This window comes from Pseudoliparis swirei, chromosome 13 (genome assembly GCF_029220125.1).
Source record: "Pseudoliparis swirei isolate HS2019 ecotype Mariana Trench chromosome 13, NWPU_hadal_v1, whole genome shotgun sequence".
Taxonomy (NCBI): Eukaryota; Metazoa; Chordata; class Actinopteri; order Perciformes; family Liparidae; genus Pseudoliparis; species Pseudoliparis swirei.
Window position 1 is genome coordinate 4,916,889 of NC_079400.1, and position 24,817 is coordinate 4,941,705.

The window sequence follows — 24,817 nt, forward strand, 5'->3', positions numbered from 1 at the left end:
TGTTTTGGCAGCTTTCTGATGTCAGGCAAGTCAATCAGTTTCCACTCAAGTTGATGTGATTGCTATCGACTAAAATACGCCTAAGACATAACAAAAGTATGCTCAAAGAGGAGTTGCCATGGCTCATTACTGAATGTTAATGACATGATGCATAGAGTATGCATGTCAAATACATGGACTTCCATTTTCAGTTCCTCATAAACTGAAGGCGTCGTTTTGAAACAACCTTATTTAGGAAGTCAGGTTTTCAGAGTGCAGCGTTCTCGATGACGTCACTTCTCACAGGCCGCTCACAGGTGTTTTTGATTGGCCCTTTTCTGCTCAGGATGGATTTATTCGGAGCTGTCGATGTAACCGAGACGAGCACACCGACAAAAATAAAATGTCATCTCAACTGCTAATACATCACATAAAGACACTATTGTGGGAGCTGCAGGAGATGTTTAGCAAAATAGTTGTTTCTGTTCCTCCCCGTTCCCCGACGACTACGTGTCCCAGACGTCCCAGCGTTTGCCTAAACCAATCAGAGTGCATGTCAAATATCACGTGACAATCCAACCCAGTTCATGTGTAAGTGACTTTCACCAGTGGGCGAGTTTACGGCAAATTCGACTGGACTGGAGTGGACTAGACAAGACAGCTCCTCGTTGAAGATTACCAAGAAAAGGACTTATCCAGAAGGTGTTTGGACATGTCTACTCACGTATGCATTATGATGCATGCGTTCACCACATCGCTTTAGATCCGCGGCACACTTCAAAACAGGTAAACTCACGCTACATTGCAAGGTTGCCCATCTGCCAGATTTTCACTTCTAAACGAGTCGCTCTGTGAGAAAGTGGGCCCAACCAAATGTTACAAAAATTAAATGCAGACCGCACCGTTATCTCAGGTTAGGCCGAGTGATAAGTAACGCATCGTTGTCGTCATATCAAGTTCATCCCGTAAAAGCTCTCAAAATATATTTTTTTTATTATCTGCAGGCAATGTGATGGTCGTACCATGTGGCTAGCTAGCTCAAACATCACCCCCCCCACACACACACACACACACACACACACAGACACACACGCACGCACGTCTAGCTGTCAACTGTTTTTGCAAAGCTAAAAACAAATCACGAAGCTAGCTAGGTAACAAGGCAACCCTGTATCACAAAAAGTACGTTCCCCCAGACCTAAAATACAATTTGCAGTTACGTTTGACTGAAACGTATTTCTCTCCAAATTACGTTTGACTGAAACGTATTTCTCTCCAGATTACGTTTGTATTTGACGTATTATAATTACAAATACGTCTCTGATCAACGTATCTTTGCCGTTTGTTATCTCTCTTTTCTACAATGCTGTTATTAATTGTAAAAAGCGTCCTCTAGTCTTATTTATTATTATGTTATATGTTGTTTCGCCTGCGTATTCTGACAGCAATAAGCGTTGTAACGGATCATATATGAATTGGCGTGAAGACTTACTGCTGGTGACGCTCCTTTATTTTCTTTTTTTAGGTGACAATACATTAATTAAAACTCGTACACTATCATCACCTTAACAGAGTTAGCCCCATACGGGTCAAATCAACTATTAAACTTGTTATAAAATGCGCATCTGTCCGTTATCTATACCATAAAGTTCGCATTTTAACCTAAACATTCAAACAATACAATATAAAAGGCATACATACATCAAAATCAATAAGGAAAATGCTAAACAGTCAAACAACTCAAAACAATAAACCCTTCATGGGGTTATTTACAGGCGTGTTTACTTCTCATCAAACAAAAAGAGCAGGTACCCGGAAAAATCTGGGAAATAATTTGGGAATTGTTAATCAAACATGATTTACCCTTCAACTTCCACTGATATGCATGCAAACTAATACATCGTTTCACACACAGATGTATGCCTTTTATATTGTATTGTTTGAATAAATATAGACGTTTTATACTACTTCCGCTTAACAGACAAACCAGACTTTTATTTTGAAAGGTTAAAAGGAAGCGCACTTTTTTTTTAGGTTAAAATGCGAACTTTATGGTATAGATTACGGACAGATGCGCATTTCATAACAAGTTTAATAGTTGATTTGACCCGTATGGGACTAACTCTGTTACGAGTTTTAATTAATGTATTGTCACCTAAAGAAAGAAAATAAAGGAGTCACCAGCAGTAAGTCTTCACGCCAATTTATATGATCCGTTACAACGCTTATTGCTGTCAGAATACGCAGGCGAAACAACATATAACATAATAATAAATAAGACTAGAGGACGCTTTTTACAATTAATAACAGCATTGTAGAAAAGAGAGATAACAAACGGCAAAGATACGTTGATCAGAGACGTATTTGTAATTATAATACGTCAAATACAAACGTAATTTGGAGAGAAATACGTTTCAGTCAAACGTAACTGCAAATTGCATTTTAGGTCTGGGGGAACGTATTTTTTGTGATACAAGGTTGAACAAGGAGTCGTAGTGGCTCATGAAGTCAACTTTCAGCTCAGATCTCTTGCTATATACTTGTCGGTTAGTGCTCGTATTTGATTGGTCAGTTGCTGACAGTGTGACCAATAGCGTGGTCGGGTTGATAGCCAGCTTCCGTGTTCGCTGAATGACAACAAGCAGTCGCTCTTTCATTTACTCAATTATCATGCATGTTTTAATTAATGTTTGAAGCTACTTCGCATCTGTATAAACTTGTCGAATGGCAACACATATTGACTCAGTGCCTCGGGTTGTAATCGCCGGAAGACGACCGTGTGGGGCTCGTCACAGTGTAATAAACGAGTTGCAACATCAGCGGAAGGTTTTTGACGAGAGAGCTATTGAAAAAGCTCGTAAACGATTCCGTTCACATAGGCAAGGTGAGTTTATTTGTATAGCGCATTTAAACAAGGCAATTAAGAGTGCTTCACATAAAGCCATTAAAAGCATCAAAACATACTGCAAAAGAAAACATGTAAAAACCATTAAGAACATATATTAACACAGTCATTTAATACAGTCAAAAAGCAAGAAACGGAATAAAGGTCGCAGTGCAGTTAAAGAAATAAAATGCAGAAATTGTTTGGTATTCTTGAATCTTGTGGCAACAGCAAACTGAAAAGTCTTAAATCTGGATTTAAAGGCGCTGAGGGTCTCTGAGGGTCTCGGCAGACCTGCAGCTTTCATGGACTTTGTTCCAGATATGTGGAGCTTGAAAAACTAAACGCTGCTTCTCCATGTTTAGTTCTGACTCTTGGAACAGAAAGTAGACGAGTCCCAGACGACCTGAGGGTTCGGGGTGGTTCATAAGGTAGCAGCAGATCACAAATGTATTTAGGCCCTAAACCATTTAGTGCATTATAAACCAGCAGCAGGATTTTAAACTATTCTTTGTTGAGCAGGAAGCCAGGGCAAAGGGCTACATAATGACTCGACACACCAAGCAAACACAACACGGGGCTCACAGAGACACTGCAGGAATGCATTGCAAGAATATTGATGCAACAGATATAAACAAAGTTAGGGTGAGGGCCACTCCCTTAATGGTGCAGTCTGTATTGCATCTCAAGAACTGTCTTTACATGGTAAGCAATAAGAATTGGATCAACATATGTGGTTCCCAAACTTTTTAGACCATGTTTCACCTTAAACCAAACCAAAGTTTCCAAGCGCCACTTTCCACTGCAGATATCAGCAATGTAACAATAAAAGAGCAACCTCACCTTTACAGACTGTACTCTTCCTTTGGCCCTGTGACAACATATCCCAGGTTAATGTAGCTATCCTGGTTTTGTCCTTTCATTTTTCTTGTATGCGTTCAGCATTGAAAGGTTTCGTCTGACTGCCTTGTGACTTGCCACTCGACTGTCTATTGGACATAGCAGCTTATTTTTTCATTGTCCAGGTATTCTACGACTGTTTTTTGACTTGTCTACTTCCTATTCCTTCCAGTGTTTACCAACTCTGTAACAGTGGCCGAGCAGATACTGTGACTACTGCCGTTCCCTGTGATATCAGCCAGTAAGATGTCCATGTTCAGCACGGGCATCCTGGTGCTGACGTCTCCTCTCCACACCCTCCACTTGCGCATCGCTCCAGTGCTCAGCTCAGCTGCTCAGCTTGTGGAGCGCACACTGTACGTCCACCTCCACCCTGGGCTGAACTTGGGCAATGGGAGCCAGCCTCGAGCAGTTTTCATTCCACCTGTAGTGGACCTGTCTACAATCATTTCCCGCCTTCACAGCAATGCAGCAGACATATGCGGGCACCTGAATGTTCAAGTGTTGCTGACCAATGTTCATGCTCAGTCAGCCTCGCTCCCGAACTGCCCCTTCCCCACACCGCAATCTCTGGCTCACCCCCCGGAGGTGGTGCTGACAGACTTTCCTCTGCAGGACCCGAGTCAGTCCCATCAGGTTACGCAGTCTCTGCAGAGGTACACAGGCCACTGCTACGTCTGCAGCCCCAGCCTGTCCTCCGTGCTGCTGCATCCACTGCTAATGAGGCTGCAGCCGAATGAGGAAGAGCTTAAAGTGCCTGAAGAAGAGTCAGAACCCTTGCAGACCTACAGTGACGTGGTGGTAGGGGGGACGTTCGACCGGCTCCATGGGGCCCACAGGACGCTGCTCAACATCTCATGCCTGTTAGCCAATCGAAGGTTCCTTATTGGGGTGTGTGACCACGCAATGCTGAAAAGTGAGTCCTTCATTTTTGGAACGTGTATTCATGTCATTTCTTTGAGGCTAATGATGAAAAGGCGGCACCCTCTCCCCGCATAACATCCTTTTCTTCCCGGCTCAAGGGAAAGTGCTAAAGGAGCTGGTCGAGCCCTACTCTCTGCGGACCCAGAGACTACAGGAGTTCCTGCAAGACATCAAGCCCTCACTGCAGGTGGAGATCGTGCCCCTTGAAGACCCCTTTGGAGTTTCTGTGGTTGACCCCTTGCTGCAGTGCATCGTGGTCAGTGAGGAGACGAAAAGGGGAGGCGAGGCTGTCAACAAGAAGCGCATTGAGAACGTGAGTCACGAAAACACCGATACGTGTTGTGCCTTCCCCACTGTTTTTTGTTGTTTGGACTAACCATTTTTTGAAATGCATACAAAATGATCCACTGGAAAAGTTACTAAATTAACCCTCCTGTTAACTTTACATTTACTAACATATTTTACCCTCGGGGTCAATTTGACCCCAGCAATTAAAACCTCCAGAAAATTATTAGAATTAATATTGTTTCCCAAGTTTAAGTGTGAAGTACTTTATGTTTGTTTGTTGACTACCTAAATAGCCCTTTCAATATATAAAAAAGTTGTTATTTCTTATATGTTTGACACAGTGAAAAACAGCCTGGGGTCAAATTGACCCCAAAGCACACCGACATTAAACATTGAATGGGGTCAAATTGACCCTAAAGGTAACAGGAGGGTTAATCATACTGTGTTATTTGTGTTTTTTTATGATCTACAGCTGATTTTAAATGCAGCATTGTTTCTAATACAACTGTAGTATAATTAACATTTTGCCTAATTAAAGTTTTCTTGGGCATAATGTGTATGCCGCAGATAGCCTTTTTTAACGCCTGATGCCTATGTCGGTACCATTTGAAAAATTTTAAGTTGTTCTTCCCCGCTACATGTTTGTGTATGGGTGTTTTTAAATGTAGATCTGTCCTTTTTATTTTTTTATGTTAGGACATATTTTTAAGAACTGCAGTGGAAAGAAAAGCACAGGAGATAGTTTGAGTACACATTTTTAACCTGGGATCGCAGGAGAACTTGTTTTTCCAGAAATAGGAAACCCTAGCCTACACATGAGTACATATTTGATGTGTTGTGTTCTCTGCTTCCTAAACCAGGGCTTTCCTCCTCTCATCCTTCACGAGATCCAGTTGCTTAAAGATGCCCATCACACTGAGACAGAGGAGGAGAAGATCAGCTCCTCCAGTCTCCGCTCTCGTCTGCTGGGTACCCTCCTTACCCCGCCAAAAGTAGGTCATTTAAAATTGTAATTAAAAAGGATATAAATAGTGGTATTATAGCAGCATTATGGAAATCCAACAAAACTAATATATATAATTAAAATATATATTTTAAAATTATTTCCATATCATGAAAAAGTGTTGTCATACCTTTTTATAATCATGCAACCTTTCTTTCAATTAAAGTGTTCAATAAAGTGTATGCCTATGAAGAAGACAAAACCATTTTAATTGTATTATATGTTAAAAAAAATTAAAAAAATAAAAAGATGTATAACTTCATAACAAGTTTATTTTTATAGCAATTTTCAACAAGGCCATTCAAAGTGCTTCACATAAAACGTGTTCTGACCACACCAGAGGACCAGCTGTTCGACCTCCCGTCTGTACGCAGACTCTGTTCCTGTTGAGGTCGATGATCGTTGTGTCAAATGTTGAAAAAACTCTGCACAGCCTCCAGCCACCAACATGTAATCTTACAAATCATGCTCCAACTTGCATTAGATTTTTATTTTTGTCAACACGCAACTCATTTTCTCGCAGCATTTGAGCTGAAGAGTGTTTTCATGCAAACGCTGACGGAGAGCATTTTGTAGCAACGTCTTAATGTGTAACTTGTTCTAAAGGGAGCCAACTTATTCAGGTAAAAAAGTAATAGCTTTTCTTTCCAGTACATGCCAAAGTACAATGTCTTTAACCCTTGTGTTGCCTTCGAGTCAATTTGACCCGATTCAATGTTTCACCCTCCTGTCGCCTTCGGGTCAATATGACCCGATTCAATGTTTAACCCTCCTGTTACCTTTATATTTACTAACATATTTTACCCTTGAGGTCAATATGACCCCAGCTATTAAAATCTCCAGAAAATTATTAGAATTAATATTGTTTTCCAAGTTTAAGTGTGAGGTACTTTATGTTTGTTTGTTGACTCCCGAAAGAACACCGACATTAAACATTGAATCGGGTCAAATTGACCCGAAGGCGACAGGAGGGTAAAATATTGAATTGGGTCAAAATGACCCGAAGGCAACACAAGGGTTAAGGACCAAGCAGAGAATGTTGTGTGTTGGGAGTAGAAACGAAAGACCAGTTCCCCAATTATCAGGTTGACTGGAAAGGAAGTTGTGGAACAGATTGTGTCAATGAAAATTATGAAATGTACATGATTTGGGTGCGTTCTCTTTGTTTGACCGTTGCCGAGAGATTATTATGAAAAAGTATCTCTGAGGAGGCCTGACTTGTTTGTGTGATCGTCCTATCATCGCCTCCACCCGTACATTCTTGGTGCCGTCATGTTTAGCGCCGCAGCGTTCGGTCCTTGTCTCCACTGTTTACTCTGCGCTAGGACGCGTCCCATCTCGCTCCGCTTCCATACGTGATCGGCCTGACGGGAGGCAGCGGCAGTGGAAAGAGCTCCATCGCCGGGCAGCTGGAGGCTTTGGGTGCCGTCCGGATCGACTGCGACAAGCTGGGCCACGAGGTGTACCAGCCCGGCACTGCAGCCTACCACCGAGTGCTTGAAGAATTTGGGTCAGGTGAGGAAACTCATTGTGTGCTGTGGGGAGGGAGATGCATCTCCTTATGATACCTCACACTCTATCCATTTACTTCTAGGACTATGATGCATCTTTGCATTGGCTTGAGTTTCGTGTTAAATGTTCTGATGCCTGAAATATCCGGTGTTGCAGTGCAATAATATTGTTTTATATTTGTCACTTTTAGATCTTCTGAACGAGGATAAAACTATCAACAGACGTGCATTAGGAAGAAAGGTTTTTGGAAAGCAGGTAATGGGACAAGTAGTAGCACATCACATAGAATACACCACAGTGTCCGGACCAGTCACCGATGGTGCTGTTTCACATGCAGGAGCGGTTAAAAGCACTCACAGATATCGTATGGCCTGAGATTGCACTTCTGGTGGAGAACAGAATCAGCCGAGCCAGAGAGGAAGGTATTGTATGAACTTTAAAATGTATAAATCGTAGAACTCAACATGTCCCTAGTATTTGAGGATAAAGGCTGTTTGTGTTAAAGTGTTTAGTGTTGTGTGGCAGTAAAATAGTCTTTGTGTTCATGCAGCTCTTTTCCTTTGCCTTTCGTTTGACTGATGTACTAAATGTATAAAGAGGCCGTGCCATCGCGTTCTACCTGGAGAGATTCCCACCATGTGCGTGTGATCTTTTGCAGGTAAGCAGGTTTGCGTGTTGGATGCTGCCGTTCTTCAGGAGGCCGACTGGACATGCATGGTACACGAGGTCTGGGTCACAGTCATCCCTGAGGAGGAGGTAATGCGCAACAAACATGGAGTTGTGACACTTTGTGTGCGTGTGTCTCTGTGTGTGTGTGAGAGAGAGAGAGAGAGAGAGAGAGAGACTATCGCCATGCATTGTTGTCATCCTTATTTTGCTTTTCGTAAAATACCACTGGGTGGGTGCTAAGAAATCCGTAGTTTGGGATTCTACACACACTGGCTTTAAGACAAAAAACGCTCCCCTTGTTTCCCTAACTTACATTGTTCTGAGAAAGTGACTTTTTATTTGTTTTTATCTGATGGAGCAATCTGGTTTGACTCAAAGTGAATGCAATATTCTTTATTTTATTGATTTGAAAAAGCACAGAGTCACAGGAGTCACACAAAGTTGTTATTTCAATACAAATTCAGCGTGGAACATTGAGTTACAATTTTGTTCGGGCGGTGGAGCACGAACATTTTTCTTCCTCCGAAGTGGGGCGTGACACATCTGCCTCCCCTCGTCACCCCTCCCCTCTCAGGCGGTGTTAAGGATATCGAAGCGAGACGGTTTGACCACAGAGGAGGCCCTGCGCCGTCTGCAGAGCCAGTGGTCCAACAGCAAGCAAGTAGCGCACGCCAACGTTGTGCTCAGCACGCTGTGGGAGCCAGAGGTCACTCGGAAACAGGTCCAGCACTCGGCATGCCATTAGTATAGCTTCTGCACATCTGCAATACGTGCAATTACATGATCGTGAAATGCAAAGTTAAATTACTCCTGTGGGAATTCTCCCACTCTTTTATTTTGTAGGTACTGAAAGCTTGGAATCTCCTTCAGAAGAGGATACAACAGAGACCAGAGGGCCATGTGGTCCCGACATCATCTCAGCTGTGACCTGTGCATCGAGAACTCATAAATGACTGATGCACAGGAGGAAACGTTGCCTTAGAAAGAAGTGAGCGCTCTCACTTCTTTTACCAAGACCTGTGCCTGATTGAGTTTCTACAGGTTTTTGAACTTAGTTTTATTTTAAGACGCTGACTTGAAAGACTGGATGGATGAGGAAAGAGAGAACCTAATGTTACTTTAAATTATTTTTGAATTTGAAAGCTGGAATTCATGTTTGGGATTAATTGGGTGTAATCAAAAAATAATTGAATGTGTAAAGATAGTTTATTTTTAATGAATGTCATGACCTTTTTAAAAAGCAACTAATGGCGAGAGGAAAAGGAAGGTACCACATTACGAGTTGCCACGATGACTTATGATTAAATGTTCATCTTTACGGTTTTGGGAGTGGGATCATATTTTATCAAATGTACTATCATACCAAACATGATGCATTGTATTTTAGAAGTATGTGCAATAGATTAGGATATTCTTTAATATAAAAGTAGGTGTCACGTTCAAATACACTGGGAACTGTGAAATATGTTAATGTACATTAACTAATAAATAAAAATCAAGCTGACAGAAAAAGGTTTGTAAATATTTGAGATGTTATAAATGAAATGTGACTTTTGAATTGAAATCTAAGAACAAGCTCACTTATATATTCATAAATACCCACCTGAGCCTGTGGAAACAAATGACTCTTTAGCTCATGATAAATTCCATGTTCGATCATACAATTTATAAACCAAGATTTATAGAATTAGAATACAATACTTCATATACCTGGTTGTCGAAAAGTGACATGTGGTCACTTGAGTGTCTTTCATGTCATCTCGAAAGTCAGAGTTTAATCAAAACGACTCAACATTAAATTAAAATTTTTAAAGTGATTTCTCTTTTTAATTTGTATAAATGGCACCAACAAAAAATAAATCCCTGTTCAACTTTTTGCAATTTATTGTGTCGCGTTTAATGGTGATGCCTTTAAACATTTACATATAAACAATATTCAATTGTTAACGGTTGCTTCTGCAACACATTGAGAGAAGAACTCGGTGCACGAACAGCTGGTGAAACACGGGGCTCTGGGTGTGCAGTCCACAGCTGGTTATCCAGCCCCGTGATGGTAGAAGACGCCTTTTTGCCTTTGAATCACATGGAAGCAGCCTTTTGTGTGGCGGTGAAGAAAAGTCCATCTGTGGAAGTCTGGACTTTGTCAAGTCTCCTCCAAAAGGGTTTTTCCCCCCCACAATCACAGCTCCACTTTCAGCTTGGCAGAGCACATTCCTTCCCCTAGCGCGTTGCTGGCCCTGCACACATACACCCCGGAGTCAGACGGCTGCAGATCCGCCACAACCAGAGTGCAGAGCCCGTCTTCATGCTGCTCCGTGGTCACTCTGCCGGATGCAGACACCGGCTTCTCGTTCTGAAGCCACTTCAACTCCGGCTGCGGGTAACCTGGGATTGAGACAAGATTTCAGAATCCGGAGCATAACATAAAAAATGATATAAATCGATCGGTTTGCATGCATTATAGTTGTTCTTGGTATAAATAGTGTTCATCGATATTCATCCAGCCTTATTAAAGTTGCTTTTCAAGATGTTTTGGTTGAAGCAGTTTTAAATTAAGTCGAGGAATAGTTAAGTTAAATCTGTTAAGGTCTCATTCTATTACACTAGTAAATATTACATTTTTCCAAATAAAGAAATTTAGAAAAAGTATGTCTTCTCCCTGTTTAACATTCATACACAGTATATAAAGATTTTTAAAAGTGTTTACGTACTGCGTATGCATGTTAAACCGGGAGATTTAATATAAAGTGTTACCACAATGGCTTGATGTGTGTTCATTGAAATATTGTCAAATACCCTCAATATTGTCTGACTTCTCAAGATGCAAACAATTGAAGCTGCTATAATTAATACTTGTATTCTTTGAGAGCACCAACTGTCACCAACATAATAATGTCACATTCATATTTTCTCTAATTCTTATCCGGGAAAATATTGTTTTTCTTCTGCTTTCTGTTTTCTTTACATCTGGTGATTCTATCTACCCCCATTTTATTGGGTTTATTTTTAAAATAAATTAGCGTTTTACTTAGTGTGAATGTAAAGTGTTACGTTTGGCCAAAGCAATATGTCAATTAATTAAAAAATATAACTTGATATAAGCTCAAACAAATTAGAGTATTTATGTAAAGTAAGTATTTTTTCCAGTGTAGATCTTTCTAGAGCCCATTGTGTGGTTTAATGAAGAACAGCACAGTTCTGTCGCTACCGCTGACGAGGCACGTAAACCGAAGAGTTGCTCCTTTGGGGAGGCTGGCGTCCTTCAGGGCCTGCTGGAAGCGAGGTTCACTCTGAAGCTGCTCATCCAGAGACTGGATGGCCTCCTCTGCCTCTTGGCTCCAGCCTGGCTCTGGATGAGAGGGAGGATGACGATGAATAAAACGGAAACGAGGCTTTACAGATCACAAAAGGGTAAACTTGAAGTGACAATCGGAAACTGCGAGTCATCTGCCATATGCATGGAGCTGCAGGACATATGAGGGCATTGTGTGCGTCTGTATGTGTGGGTGTGTGTTTCTTTTTTTATCAGTCTTACCCTCTGAGGAGCTGCCAGGAGAGTCTGGCCTGCAAGAGAGATTAGCCATCCGCTGGAGGGCCAAAACAGCCTTGCCAGTTTTCTGGAAGTTTAAAAGGACAAATAGCACAGGATGAGGTGCACAGGTCTCCACACGACAAAGATGAAAAGGTCATCACAGGGAAGCATTGATAAGAAAACGGTGCATCTGTCCAATGCCTCTATGGCGCTATGGGCATTTTTCAGTGTTACCTTCCACTTGCGCTTGGCCAGAAAGTGTTTCATCTTCCCCTTTTTCAGGGACTTGGTGGGTCTGCGTTGCATTACTGTGAAAGAGGCCATCCAGGGGTGAGCGAGGGCCTCGGCACATGACAACCTGCATCTAGAGGGAGCAGCAAAGGCTGTCAAATGGCGGCCCTGCCAAACAATATTCAGAACTTGCTATGTGGTTTTGCACGTGTATTCGCAGATGGTGGAAAAGTCGTTGCTCATATCTACGGAGAATACTGTTGTAGCCGCTTCTCATGGGTACCAATCTTGAATCTCTCTCTGTATCACAATGCGGTCATCAAATCCAAGCAGTTTGTGGGCACATGAATCATGTAGTTGGAAGTCATAATCATAAAAAGAGGAACCAACCTCCGGTCTTTTTTCAGGAGGGAGCTGATGAAGTCTTTCGCCTCGTCAGAGATGTCCTCAAAACTCTCCTCACCGAACTCAAATTGGGCAGTGGTCACAAGAGCTAAGCTCTCAGCATTGTTGTTCCCCTGGAAGGGGGTTTCTCCACTCAGCCTACAGTCGCAACACAATTTAACGATGAATAAAACAGATTGCGTCAAGATATTTGTAACTTCTCACAATTAAATATTTGTAAATGAGAGAATAACATATCTTGAGTTTGTTATTCCCTCAAACGTGTCCCCACTTTAAGAAGCGCACTCCTAAAGTGGCCGTTGGGGACTGTAGTAACATAACACCACCAGGGGATGGTGCAATATATTAATTTGTAGAATAGAATCAATACGTTTCAATCCGTTACATAATTTAGGTGAGCAATGCATTCGTTTTTCTTTGTTATTTTTAAATTACTTCAAAGTATTCAACACATGTAAAAAGGATAAATCAATAATAAATATAGGCAAATACGTGCGTTTCATTTTCTTTCTGTCCCACACAAGAATCTGAAAGGTCTGCCAGTATTACAGCTTTCACTTCCACAGAGTATCCAGAGCTGCATTTCTTTTCTTCAACTCACAGAAAGAAGCAGATGACTCCGATGCTCCACATGTCACTCTCCAGGCCCACGGGCTCAAAGCTGATCACCTCAGGGGCCACAAACTCCGGCGTGCCGTGCATCACCAGCAGAGGTTTGCCCTCCTCTGACGAACATGCAGACAGAAGGAACGCATTCAAAGTGTCCCCCTGAATGTTTTGCGTTTGCCTGTTTACGGCTCCAGTCTTCTCGAAATAGACCACCCAGTCTGGAGATGCAGCTGCTGGAGCATCACCACATTTACTGCCCGACTTGGTTTCACAGCCTCGCTGAGTTGAGGTAGTTGTCTCTTAAAAAAGACGTTGGGCATTGTGTACATCTAGGTATTTAGAAACAACGGTCCTCGATGTTATCTTTAGTTATTTTTGCCATGTATTACAATGATTGACCCCGTGTTGAACTTGCTTTGTTGTCAGGAAACCCACATTTAGCGAATTAGAAAGTCACAAAGATATGTTGAAACCTGATGTTTTCAGCCCAAAATAAGTGTTGGTGTCTTTATGTGAACGATACCAGGGAGCGTTTTACTCTCCATGCTGGGCAACTTTCAATGTCACCTTAGTTTTCCAAGGATTGTAACTTTTACTGTCATACACACCAGATGGGTGTTTTATTCACTGTCCCCTCTAGGGAGAAACTGCAAAAGTTATTTAAAATAGCAAAAAGACTAAGTGCTGCGTTCAAGAGAATGACGCTCTAAAAAATGTAATTTCAATTGAGGAAATTTGGTTTTAAATGTTCCACGTTGGGACTTGAGACACTTTGAGGCCGTTTACACAAATCCAGAAAACTCACCCAGTTCACTGGCCAAGCCAAAGTCGATGATCTTGATCCGAGTGCCAGTTGTATCCACACAGACGATGTTCTCTGGTTTCAGGTCCAGATGGACGATATTCTGCTTGTGAACGTACTGCATGCCCTCCAGGATCTGCTGCATGTAGCGGGCGCTGGTGGGCTCCGTGTGCTCGAAGTCGTCGGCCACGATGCGCTCAAAGAGCTCCCCGCCCGCAATGCTGGGCAGACACACACATCATTCAGATCCGAGCTTCAGAAACAAAATATACTGTCGGGACAAACATCTAATGCAGAGCATCAATATGAAGTCATGTAGTCGAATCCTACAAATGGTAATGGACACAAAAGATGTGTCCATCAAATCATACTGAGGCCCATTTCTGCCCAAAGACTATGTTTATTATGATGGGAAAACGGCTAAACACGTGTTGTGATTTTTCTTAAGTCTTGAAATCCACTATGGACATACTTTGGATAAGTATTTTATAGTACAGCTTTGAAATTTTAGAATACTTGAAAAATCACAGCTTTTATCAATAGTCAGGACTTTTTTAGCGTGTGCATATGTTTGATATTCAATTTGTTACGAGTTCATATACAGTACCAAATTCTTGATTTTGCACCACACAGTTTGAGTTACAGACATTTTCTTTTACTAAATGTAGTCTTTAAGTATACATAGAACTACAAACAGAAAAGAAGCTCGAAGGAAAAAGAATTTGCCCAAAGACTAGATGCAGTATGATAAGAGAAATCCCTTTTCCAGCCAAATGGTTTGACCGATTTACACAAACGCCATCTCAGTATACTTGTAAAAGATAATAACATATATTGCAGGAACATGTTTTTTGTAGTTTTTGTACATCTTTTCCAATATTGTTAGCTAGCATTTGGTCTTAATAGATATCCCCTCTGACATCTCTCTCCAACCAAGTTAAATAAACACATCCACTAAATAACAAGTGTCCCCGGGAAACATCAGCAGATGAAACTCGGCCGAGGGAAACAATGATCTTGCCAGATCAAAGTGACCTTTCCAATCCTCCATTACTTACTACTCCATGACCATGACCATCTCGGAGATCGTTTCGTAGGCGGCCAGGCATCGGACCAGCTTTGGGTGGTGAAGCTTGTTCATGATTTCGATCTCTTTGCGAGCGGCCGTTCTTTCCTTGGCGGATCGGGCTCGGTAGAACTTCCCTGCAACCTCTTGACCCGTGTCTTTGTGGAACATCCGGAACACCTGGCCAAACATCCCCCTAGAAAAGTCCAATCCAAAAGCACGACAACTTGACCTCACTTTCAAAAGCCAGTTATCAATTCCCTAATTTACAATCGACATACACTACCGTTCAAAAGTTTGGGGTCACCCAGACAATTTTGTGTCTTCTATGAAAAATCACACTTTTATTTATCAAATGAATATAAAATATAGTCAAGACATTGACAAGGTTAGAAATAATGATTAATATTTGAAGTATTAATTTTGTTCTTTAAACTTCAAGCTCAAAGGAAGGCCAGTTGTATAGCTTATATCACCAGCATAACTGTTTTCAGCTGTGCTAACATAATTGCACAAGGGTTTTCTAATCAGATATTAGTCTTCTAAGGCGATTAGCAAACACAATGTACCATTAGAACACTGGAGTGATAGTTGATGGAAATGGGCCTCTATACACCTCTGGAGATATTTCATTAGAAACCAGATGTTTCCACCTAGAATAGTCATTTACCACATTAACAATGTAGAGAGTGTATTTCTGATTAATTTAATGTTATCTTTATTGAAAAAACAGTGCTTTTCTTTGAAAAATAAAGTCATTTCTAAGTAATCCCAAACTTTTGAACGGTAGTGTACATTTGAATTTGTATTGTAAAATCTGAGAAGTTAAGTTTGTTTGAAACATAAACACTCCATGCTTACACTCCCAGCTTCTCGTGCACATTGTAGTGGTCCTTGGCCTTGTGCTCGGTGTCAATGGTCACGGTGACGAACGACTCGGACACTTCCTGCTTTTCTTTTTCTGACGCAGAATATACACAAGTGAACAACCACATCGGTCCTCTTTTCAAACATTTTTCAAATAAAAAACACATCCCTTACTTTTAGTCACCATCTCGACACACTCGGACTCCTGGCTCGGCTCGCTGACCCCTGCCGAGTTGTAGGCTCTGACGCGGAAGCGGTACCGGCCCAGAGGCGCCAGGCCCGAGCGGACGTGGTAGGTCGTGTTTTTACAACGACTTGCGGCTTCAGTCCAGCTCTCGGGATCGTCCCGGCCCTCTTGTCGGACCTCCACTTTGTAGCCCAGCACGGCTGTGCCTCCGTCGTAGCTGGGGCCCGTCCAGGAGAGGACCACGGACTCAGTGGACAGCTGGGAAATAACGGGCTGGGATGCTGGTGGGGCGGGTTGGTCTGAGGAGGAATTCAAGAACAAAACATCTAGTCGCATCGCTTGGTGCTTTTTGGAGCGTTTTCCTGAATTCATATCTGAGACTGCGTTGAAGAAACGACAAATACCAGCGTTGCATCCTCTCAAGTCACCGGAGGACTCCATCACAGCGAGATAATGAAGTGGGTCGTACCTATGACCCCGAGGGAGACGGTATGCTGGGCAGAGCCTTTGACGTTTCGGACCACGACGGTGTACGAGCCCGTGTCCTCGGGGCAGGCCTGAAAGATCTCCACGTCGCTTTGCGTCTCACTGCTCCGGACGGACATCCTCGGACCTCCTACCAGCACCTGAAGAGGAAGCATGGTGGAAGTTCATACCGAGACCAGAATTTCAAAGTGAGAATATAATGTATCGAGCAATACTACCAACCACTTGGACAAGCGTTACCTTGGTTTTATTGTAGATCCAGCAGCAGGCCACGGGCACAGAGCTGCTCCTGAACTCACAGTGGAGTCGGGCCTGCTTTCCTACTCGGACCTCCACCTGCTCTGGTGGATCCACAAACTCCACAGGAGGTCCTGGGGAGAAACACAGTTGGTTTATCGAACTAAAGACATGTCCACATGAAGCGCGGTACATTTCCAAGCGGACGTGTTGCGGTGCCCTCTGCTCTGCTCACCTTTGCAAGAGGAGACTGGTGTCTGAAGGTCGACGTCACTGTCAGCTGTGGAGACTGAAGAAGAAGGTTGATTTACAGGTGTGTGCATGAGGCAGGTTTATGAAGTATCTATCCAATCACATGTGAGCAGTCATGTTTGGTTGCAGGGGCACTGCAATCAACAATGCATTGCACCATTAGATGAAGAGGGAGGCTCCATTTTTAGTCAGCACAAAACATGTGTGTTGGTGGTCTGTGAGTGAAGTTTGAAGACACAATAAGGATGTTTTTCTGCTTTTCCTGTATTATTAATACATTTATTATAAATTGGATTATTTCTTCAGAGGTGTGTAGCAAGAAGAAAGGCTAAAAGAAGGGATATATACATATATATATGCATATATATATATATATATATATATTTATTTCGATATACAGGACTGTCTCAGAAAATTAGAATATTGTGATAAAGTTCTTTATTTTCTGTAATGCAATTAAAAAAACAAAAATGTCATGCATTCTGGATTCATTACAAATCAACTGAAATATTGCAAGCCTTTTATTCTTTTAATATTTAATAATTTTTTAATTGCATTACAGAAAATAAAGAACTTTATCACAATATTCTAATTTTCTGAGACAGTCCTGTATATGTATATGTGTATATATATATATATTTATATATATATGTATATGTATTTATATATATGTATATGTATTTGTTATTGTACTCGGGGATTTTAACAAAGGAAACCTCAGCCACGAACTCCCTAAATATAGACAGTTAATTAAATGCCCTACCAGAGAGAAGAGCATTCTGGACCACTGCTACACAACAATCAGCAGGGCCTATCACGCCGTCCCTCGAGCTGCACTGGGAAACTCTGACCACGTCATGGTTCATCTGATTCCCTCATACAGGCAGAGACTAAAGCTCTGCAAACCTGTGGTGAGGAAGTTCAAGAAGTGGACCAGTGAGGCTCTGGAGGATCTACGGGCGTGCTTGGACTGTACTGACTGGGATGTCTTCAGGACTGCTACCAACAGCCTGGATGAGTACACAGAGGCTGTAACTTCCTACATCAGCTTCTGTGAGGACAGCTGTATTCCATCCAGCTCCAGGGTGAGTTATAACAACGACAAACCCTGGTTCACAGCGGAGCTCAGGAAGCTAAGACTGCAGAAGGACCAGGCATTCAGGAGTGGGGACAAGGACCTGTACACAGAGTCAAAATACAGGTTTAGCAAGGCGGTGAGAGATGCTAAACGACTGTACTCTGAGAAACTGCAACAGCAGCTCTCAGCAAACGACTCTGCTTCTGTCTGGAGAGGGCTCAGGCAGATCACCAACTACAAGCCCAAATCACCCCACTCCATGAACAATGTGCTTCTGGCAGACGAGCTCAATGAGTTCTACTGCCGCTTTGAAAGACAATGGAGCAGTCCTGAGACAATCCCCACAGCCCCATCAGCAAGCGACAGACCAGCAGCCGACCCTCCCGCAGCGCATGAGGGGCACACACCTCTGGAGCACGCTGCATCAACTCAGCGGCGGTCCTCGTCATCCTTGAGAGACGTCAACAGGCTGTTCAAAAGCAGAACCCCGCAAAGCAGCGGGCCCGGACTCCGTCTCCCCTCCACCCTGAAGCACTGTGCAGAACAGCTGTCTCCGATGTTCACCAACATCTTCAACACCTCCTGGAGACATGCCACGTTCCAGCCTGCTTCAAGGCCTCCACCATCATCCCGTCCCCAAAAACCCAAGATCACAGGACTCAATGACTACAGGCCCGTCGCCCTGACCTCTGTGGTCATGAAGTCCTTTGAACGCTTGGTCCTGTCACACCTCAAGACCATCACCGACCCACTCCTGGACCCCCTGCAGTTCGCCTACAGAGCCAACAGGTCTGCAGACGATGCAGTCAACATGGCCCTTCACTACATCCTCCAGCATCTGGACTCCCCAGGAACCTACGCCAGGATCCTGTTTGTGGACTTCAGCTCTGCTTTCAATACAATCATCCCGTCCCTGCTGCAGGACAAGCTCTCCCAGCTGCACGTGCCCGACTCCACCTGCAGGTGGATCACAGACTTCCTGACCGACAGGAAGCAGCACGTGAGGCTGGGGAAACACGTCTCAGGCTCCCGGACCACCAGCACAGGTTCCCCCAAGGCTGTGTTCTCTCCCCTCTGCTGTTCTCCCTGTACACCAACAGCTGCACCTCCAGTCACCAGTCCGTCAAGCTCCTAAAGTTCGCGGATGACACCACCCTCATTGGGCTCATCTCTGGTGGGGACGAGACCGCCTACAGGTGGGAGACTGACCACCTGGTGACCTGGTGCAGCCAGAACAACCTGGAGCTCAACGCTCTAAAGACAGTGGAGATGGTTGTGGATTTCAGGAGGAATGCAGCCCCACCCGCCCTCTCATCCTGTGTGACTCCCCCGTCGACGCTGTGGAGTCCTTCCGCTTCCTGGGCTCCATCATCACCCAGGACCTCAAGTGGGAGCTGAACATCGGCTCCATCACCAAGAAGGCCCAGCAGAGGATGTTCTTCCTGAGGCAGCTGAGGAAATTCAACCTGCCAGGAAGATGATGGTACAATTCTACACGGCCATCGTTGAGTCCATCATCTGCTCCTCCATCACCGTCTGGCACCCTGCAGCCACAGCCAAAGACAAGTGCAGGCTGCAGAGCATCATCCGCTCGGCCGAGAGGGTTATCGGCTGCAATCTGCCTTCCCTCCAGGTCCTGTTCACTTCTAGGTCACTGAAGCGGGCCAGAAAGATTGTCGCTGACCCCTCCCACCCTGGACACTCCCTGTTCGAGTCCCTCCCCTCGGAGAGGAGGCTGCGATCCATCATGACAAAGACCACCCGCCACACCAAAGTTTTTCCGTCGGCAGTCGGGCTCATCAATGGAACCCGGACTGACTGACTGTCACCCCCAGGACTACCACCTCTTCTTCCACCTTCCTCTCTCCTCCTTCTTCCCGCTCCTTCCTCTTCCTCTTCCTCCCTCTTCCTCCCACTCCTCCTCCCTCCTCCTTCTTCTTCCCTCCTCCACACACGTCACTTTAACATGCACTTTAACTTGAGGCCTCCTCCACACACATGCCACTTTATTTGCATGCACTTTAACTTAAACACACGCCACGCGTAACATACACTTTTAACTAAAACACACCACTTGAAGCACACACCCAAACACTTTCACATTACTTGTTGTCTTTCTGTCGTGTTGATTGTTGTTTGTTTGTCATGTCCAAATGTTGCACCTTCCACCAAAAAAAATTCCTCGTTTGTGTAAACATTCCTGGCAATAAAACTGTTTCTGATTCTGATTCTGATTCTGATATATGTATATATGTATATATATGTATATGTATTTATATATATATATATATATGTATATATATGTATGTATAGCTTGAAAAAAGTGTGTTTTATACCGTTGTCGTCTTCCTCTGAGTGCTGGCATCTCTCTTTAGAAGTTGAAGATAACTGAGTGTTTTTGGGTGACGCCTTCAACGTGACTTCAGTGTGGAGCTCATGGTTGTTCCTTCTTAGGATTTCCTTTGTTGCTGTTTTCAGAAACAAAGAAGAAATGGGTTTACCGAACACGGATCGAGTAAGAACGACTCATTCAAGGACCGCTTGGTACCGTATGTGATGCGTGTGAGGAGTTTCTAACTCGACGCTTTACCCCTGCTTTACCTGTGATATGTAACTCAGCGCCGCTCGACCGTTTCCCAGCAGTATTCTCCGCTACACATGTGTACGTCCCAGCATCTCCATGTGAACACTGAGTCAGAATCAGACTGGCAACCCCATTTTGGAAGGAAGTATTACTTGAGTGCACCCTCTTACCTACATGACAAAATAGGAATGGGCCAACACGTGTTTTTACTATTGAGGATGATTATTGAATACCCTTCTAATGACAGGATATTGTGGCTCGACCCTCGCTCATGATGGAGAGGAGGTGGACATTTTTGCATGTTTGGTAACCGGACATTTACCATTGTGCAGCCAGGATATGCTCAGAGGTCGACTTCCTGTGATAACACCTTGAAAGGAACCATCGCTTCCTTCACAGATCGCACAGTCCCTGAGAGGTTGTTTGAAGCGAGGCGTCTCGAGCACCTGGACAGGTGTCAGGCTGGAGTCTAAGCAGAGTGGAGAAGTTTGGGACAGTGGGTTTGTTTTCAGATGAGTTTTTCCTCCACCGCTGACCAACCAGGAAAAGCCATTCGTCAATATTTGAGAGGAGAATTCTGGGTCTTTCCGCACCAGACACGCTGAAACTGATCAAACTATAGACACACTTTAAATACACCTTCTGGTAGATGCAAATGTAGTCTGAAAATAAAAGAACTGCTGACTGATGTGCATGTCTGGTCTTCATCTGTTTTACCTCCACCGGAGCAGCATTACGGGCGAGCTCATCCGTGACTTGATGCTGTGTGTACTGGAGTGTGTTAGTTGTGAGTTCAAGTGAATGTGACATGCCTTTGCCACCACATGATGTGTGCAAACACACATGTATTTTATTGTGTTCATTCGGGAGGAGTTGTATGCCTGTACGATGTACTCCGAGCTCCTCAAGGTATTTCTGACTCCAGTAACTACAAAAAAACTACACATTTCACAATGATCGTGTCACATTAAGAACTGCACCCCAAATAATATGTTGAGAAGTAGCCCGAGGAGAGCTAACAGACCCCAGTACTCCTGGTTCCCCTGATAGGCTTTGGCAATGTTAAGAATCCAAGTTAAAGATGTATAAAAAATGTTGGCTGCAGGGGTCGGAGGCTTGGGATGAGGTGCACATGTTATGAATAGATTTCAGTTCTGTTATAAAAATAAAAAACCTTTTTCTCCTGTTCTTCTTGCTTTTACCTGTTGCTGATGAGACTCCCAGTTTGTTGTTTCCCATGCAAGTCCTCTTCGTTGCATCTGGTTCGTTCTCTTTTTGCTTCTCAACATGGATACTTCTGGTTTGAGGCTGGAGGGCCAAACAAAAAGTAGACACGAAGGTCTTTGGCTTCCCGCCATCCTTATCCATCCCGAAGTAGAAATGGAATAGCCACTCATCCGTCAGGCCTTCTCTTCCTCTCTCGGTGGTGATGTGGTGTACTCAGTATTTGAAGCTGATGTGTGGAACAGTCATCCCGTGTCTATTCACACATATTCTTACATGCTAACAGGAGGAGCCTGTTTTCAGGCGGCCTCTGAAAGAACCCACCCTTGGCTCCCCGGTTCAAAGGAAACGTCTCTTTTTACCGGAAGGACCATTAACAACACACATGTCCAGCCCCCTCTATCCCTCTGCACTGAGAACAAAGGGAGAGAAACAGATGTGATCGAAAACAAGAGGGAGAGAGTGAGGAAAATTGTGCGAGTGAGAAAACATTCAGTCTGATGAAAAACAGAGCGCACTGAGGCGAATACTAAGAATAGAAACTCCAAATAAGTGTAAAAAGCATCTTTTTACCTGCAGGTTGTCGTCATAAAAACTGCTTCTCTTCCTGGAACGTACTTACACATTTCCACCGTCCGCTTCTTTTAGTCATTTTACCCCCTGTAAACACCGAGTTCCTTTAAATACCCAGCAGGTTGAGCAACACTGCCAGAGTCACCGCAGGAATCAAGAGGAGCCTGAAGGGCAGCTTTCTGTGTGGATCCACTCTGCTGCTGTGCAACAGACAACATGCAGAGAAATCACCGAGGGGACGTCTATTTCCAGGGATTTGAATAAAAGTGGGGAAGTGGGACCATGTGACCACACACTGTAAGTGCCACTTGTAAATGGGATGCCTTTTACTTCTGTTGAGGTATGAATAGATGTGGTTTCTGGCTGGGTGTGTCTCCAAGGTGTGCTCTCATTTCCCTTTTGTTGCATGATCGTTAAGTGAAGACTGGTTTTCTCTTATCTGGTTTCAAAGTATAAATAATTTATAGTTTCCCAGCCTCCATGTGCAATTCAGTACAATAGACCCTTGAGCCATTATAAGTTGTCTGCTACATTTTTTATCTTTTGATAGTCATGTAATGATTTTTTTTATTTATAATTATGCATGTTAAGTTTTTTCTGAGAATGTTGTGTTAATGAGGATGGGAGTGAATATTTTTGTGGATGTTCTTTATTATATATATATATATATATATATATTTATAATATATAAAGCCACAAAAAATAAGGTACACCACATACAGATAAGTCAAATCCAAGTATCGATACATGGCGTTGATATCAAATACAAATGAATATTACATTTTAGCAATGAAATGTGGAATTATCAAATGATGCATTTGTGGGGGATTCGTTCGAAAAAGAAACACATGATTGTTGTGTAACACACAGTGCTACAAAACCAGTGGTTGCGTAATATTGTCTTCTCAAAGCTCCCCCCAAACAAATGTACAAAAACATGGACTGGTGTGTGTAAGCGGTACCATATGGTAGGAAACACGTCATTTACATAAACTACAAACATGTCTCCTGAGAGCATGTTGATTGATGGAGATATGGAGAAACATTTAACAGTTTACTGGCTGACGGACTCACTCGGTCCACTCCTAAGCGCTCAGATATAAAGAAAAGTCACAAATGTTGCTCACACATGCACGGTGTACACAGATGCGGTTCATGAAATAAATAAGACTGATGTCAGGCAGGGAGCACTTGTGAAATTGCATTCCTTTTCAGGATGATTATGAATGAAAAATGTAGATCCTGCACTTGGATAATAAAGGGAACGTTGAATACGCAGTATCCAAACTAAATAACCGATGAGGCCGATCTGAAATGTCTGAGGAGAATAAATAAAAGTACATCAAAACACATGACATCACCCTTGCAAAATATGCTACTCCCCCACTGAGTCCAGGACCTATAAGCTTTGGCACATTCCTTAGAACGAGCCATATAAGGTCACTTTTAACGTTTCCTTTTTTTTGTTACAGTATTCTGACCTTTTTACGATAGAAAGTCATAATTGTAAAGTAGACTGCAAATATTCCGTAGAAAATAGCCCCACAACCCCCTCTTTCCTCGACAATTATCCTTATCGGGAGGAAATTGAACAAGGCTTGTGGAATTCAAAACAGGAAAAGCAAAGAGTGGGAACAACAATCTTCTCTCTCTAAGTCTAGAACTATGGTAATCACGTTACTTCCTTTTCCCATGAAATCCTTCAAGACGTGCTGTCACTGTGTTATTGTGTTCCTATGCATTTCTCCAGAAACATGCCACACTGCATCACTCCATTAAAGGGATGTAATGGCAACCCCGATGCCCATTTAAAAAGTGGAATGGGGCCCTCCTGTGGTTGTACTCCTCACATTGCAGAGATGAGCAAGTCGGTCCAACAAGTCCGCAACAGAGCTCAATTAACTTTAAAAAAAATAACTAAATGGATTGCATTTATGAGAACTTAAGCGCAACTGCTGTAAACATTTCATCAATAATTGTGGATGACCTCCTAACCATTTGTGGGGTGAAGCTCTGGTCGTTCAATTGAATTAATCCAAGTTTCTGTTTAATAAATGCTTAAAGACGTTTAAGTGTTTCGTCATCACATCGGTTTTCTCTCAAGGAGATTGAAAAGGTTAATTTCTACTACAATGAGGACAGAGAAAAGAGTTTAATTTCTGACATTATATCTGAAATTAGAAAGCAGCATGGTCCCTTCACAGCCCGATGCACCCTGGCTTGAGCTCTGAGAAAGCAGACGAAGAAAGGGAGGATAAAACACTGAGGAGATGGACAAAGAACAATACTTGAATGGATAGAAAGAGATGTGAAGAATGGAAGACGCTGGCAGTGTGTCACACGCATCCCAGCCACTCACTCCGCTGTGAAAACGATGATTATTGAGCTGCAGCCAGAGGCCTCGGTCCCTTTCCAGCCGGTGGAGTCGGGTTCGGCTTCCTGCTGCTGCTCGTGTTGGTGGAGAAGCTCTGGGGAAGAGTTTGGTCCTCAAAAGGATGGAAGAAGCCCCGAAGCAAGTTCCAGTA

At 43.2% G+C, this 24,817-nt stretch overlaps 2 protein-coding genes across 5 annotated transcripts; one reads left to right on the forward strand and one right to left on the reverse strand.

Moving 5' to 3' along the window:
* The first annotated feature begins 598 nt into the window (after positions 1 to 598).
* Positions 599 to 10,035, forward strand: coasy (CoA synthase). Of its 2 annotated transcripts, none has more exons than XM_056429561.1 (10): positions 599 to 765; positions 3,936 to 4,679; positions 4,786 to 5,000; positions 5,836 to 5,967; positions 7,304 to 7,493; positions 7,681 to 7,745; positions 7,828 to 7,912; positions 8,149 to 8,246; positions 8,734 to 8,880; positions 9,003 to 10,035. In XM_056429561.1, the coding sequence occupies exons 2-10, from the start codon at positions 4,010 to 4,012 to the stop codon at positions 9,084 to 9,086; spliced, it is 1,686 nt and encodes a 561-aa protein (XP_056285536.1). In that variant the 5' UTR covers positions 599 to 765; positions 3,936 to 4,009; the 3' UTR covers positions 9,087 to 10,035. The 2 variants fall into 2 exon arrangements, with proteins under 2 accessions (XP_056285536.1, XP_056285537.1); XM_056429562.1 differs by lacking the exon at positions 599 to 765 and adding an exon at positions 2,607 to 2,863.
* LOC130203416 (myosin light chain kinase, smooth muscle-like) lies at positions 10,026 to 22,170 on the reverse strand. 3 transcript variants are annotated; one of them, XM_056429558.1, is made up of 17 exons: positions 21,698 to 22,170; positions 20,818 to 20,964; positions 20,513 to 20,665; positions 20,248 to 20,379; positions 16,817 to 16,870; positions 16,585 to 16,715; positions 16,328 to 16,484; positions 15,846 to 16,157; positions 15,666 to 15,765; positions 14,797 to 15,000; positions 13,742 to 13,959; positions 12,929 to 13,052; positions 12,313 to 12,465; positions 11,926 to 12,055; positions 11,695 to 11,776; positions 11,368 to 11,508; positions 10,026 to 10,544 (listed from the first exon to the last, which is right to left on the reverse strand). In XM_056429558.1, the coding sequence occupies exons 1-17, from the start codon at positions 21,861 to 21,863 to the stop codon at positions 10,339 to 10,341; spliced, it is 2,610 nt and encodes an 869-aa protein (XP_056285533.1). In that variant the 5' UTR covers positions 21,864 to 22,170; the 3' UTR covers positions 10,026 to 10,338. The 3 variants fall into 3 exon arrangements, with proteins under 3 accessions (XP_056285533.1, XP_056285534.1, XP_056285535.1); XM_056429559.1 differs by lacking the exons at positions 20,513 to 20,665; positions 20,818 to 20,964 and having other exon boundaries at positions 21,698 to 22,154; XM_056429560.1 differs by lacking the exons at positions 20,248 to 20,379; positions 20,513 to 20,665; positions 20,818 to 20,964 and having other exon boundaries at positions 21,698 to 22,151.
* Between the last annotated feature and the right edge of the window lie 2,647 nt (positions 22,171 to 24,817).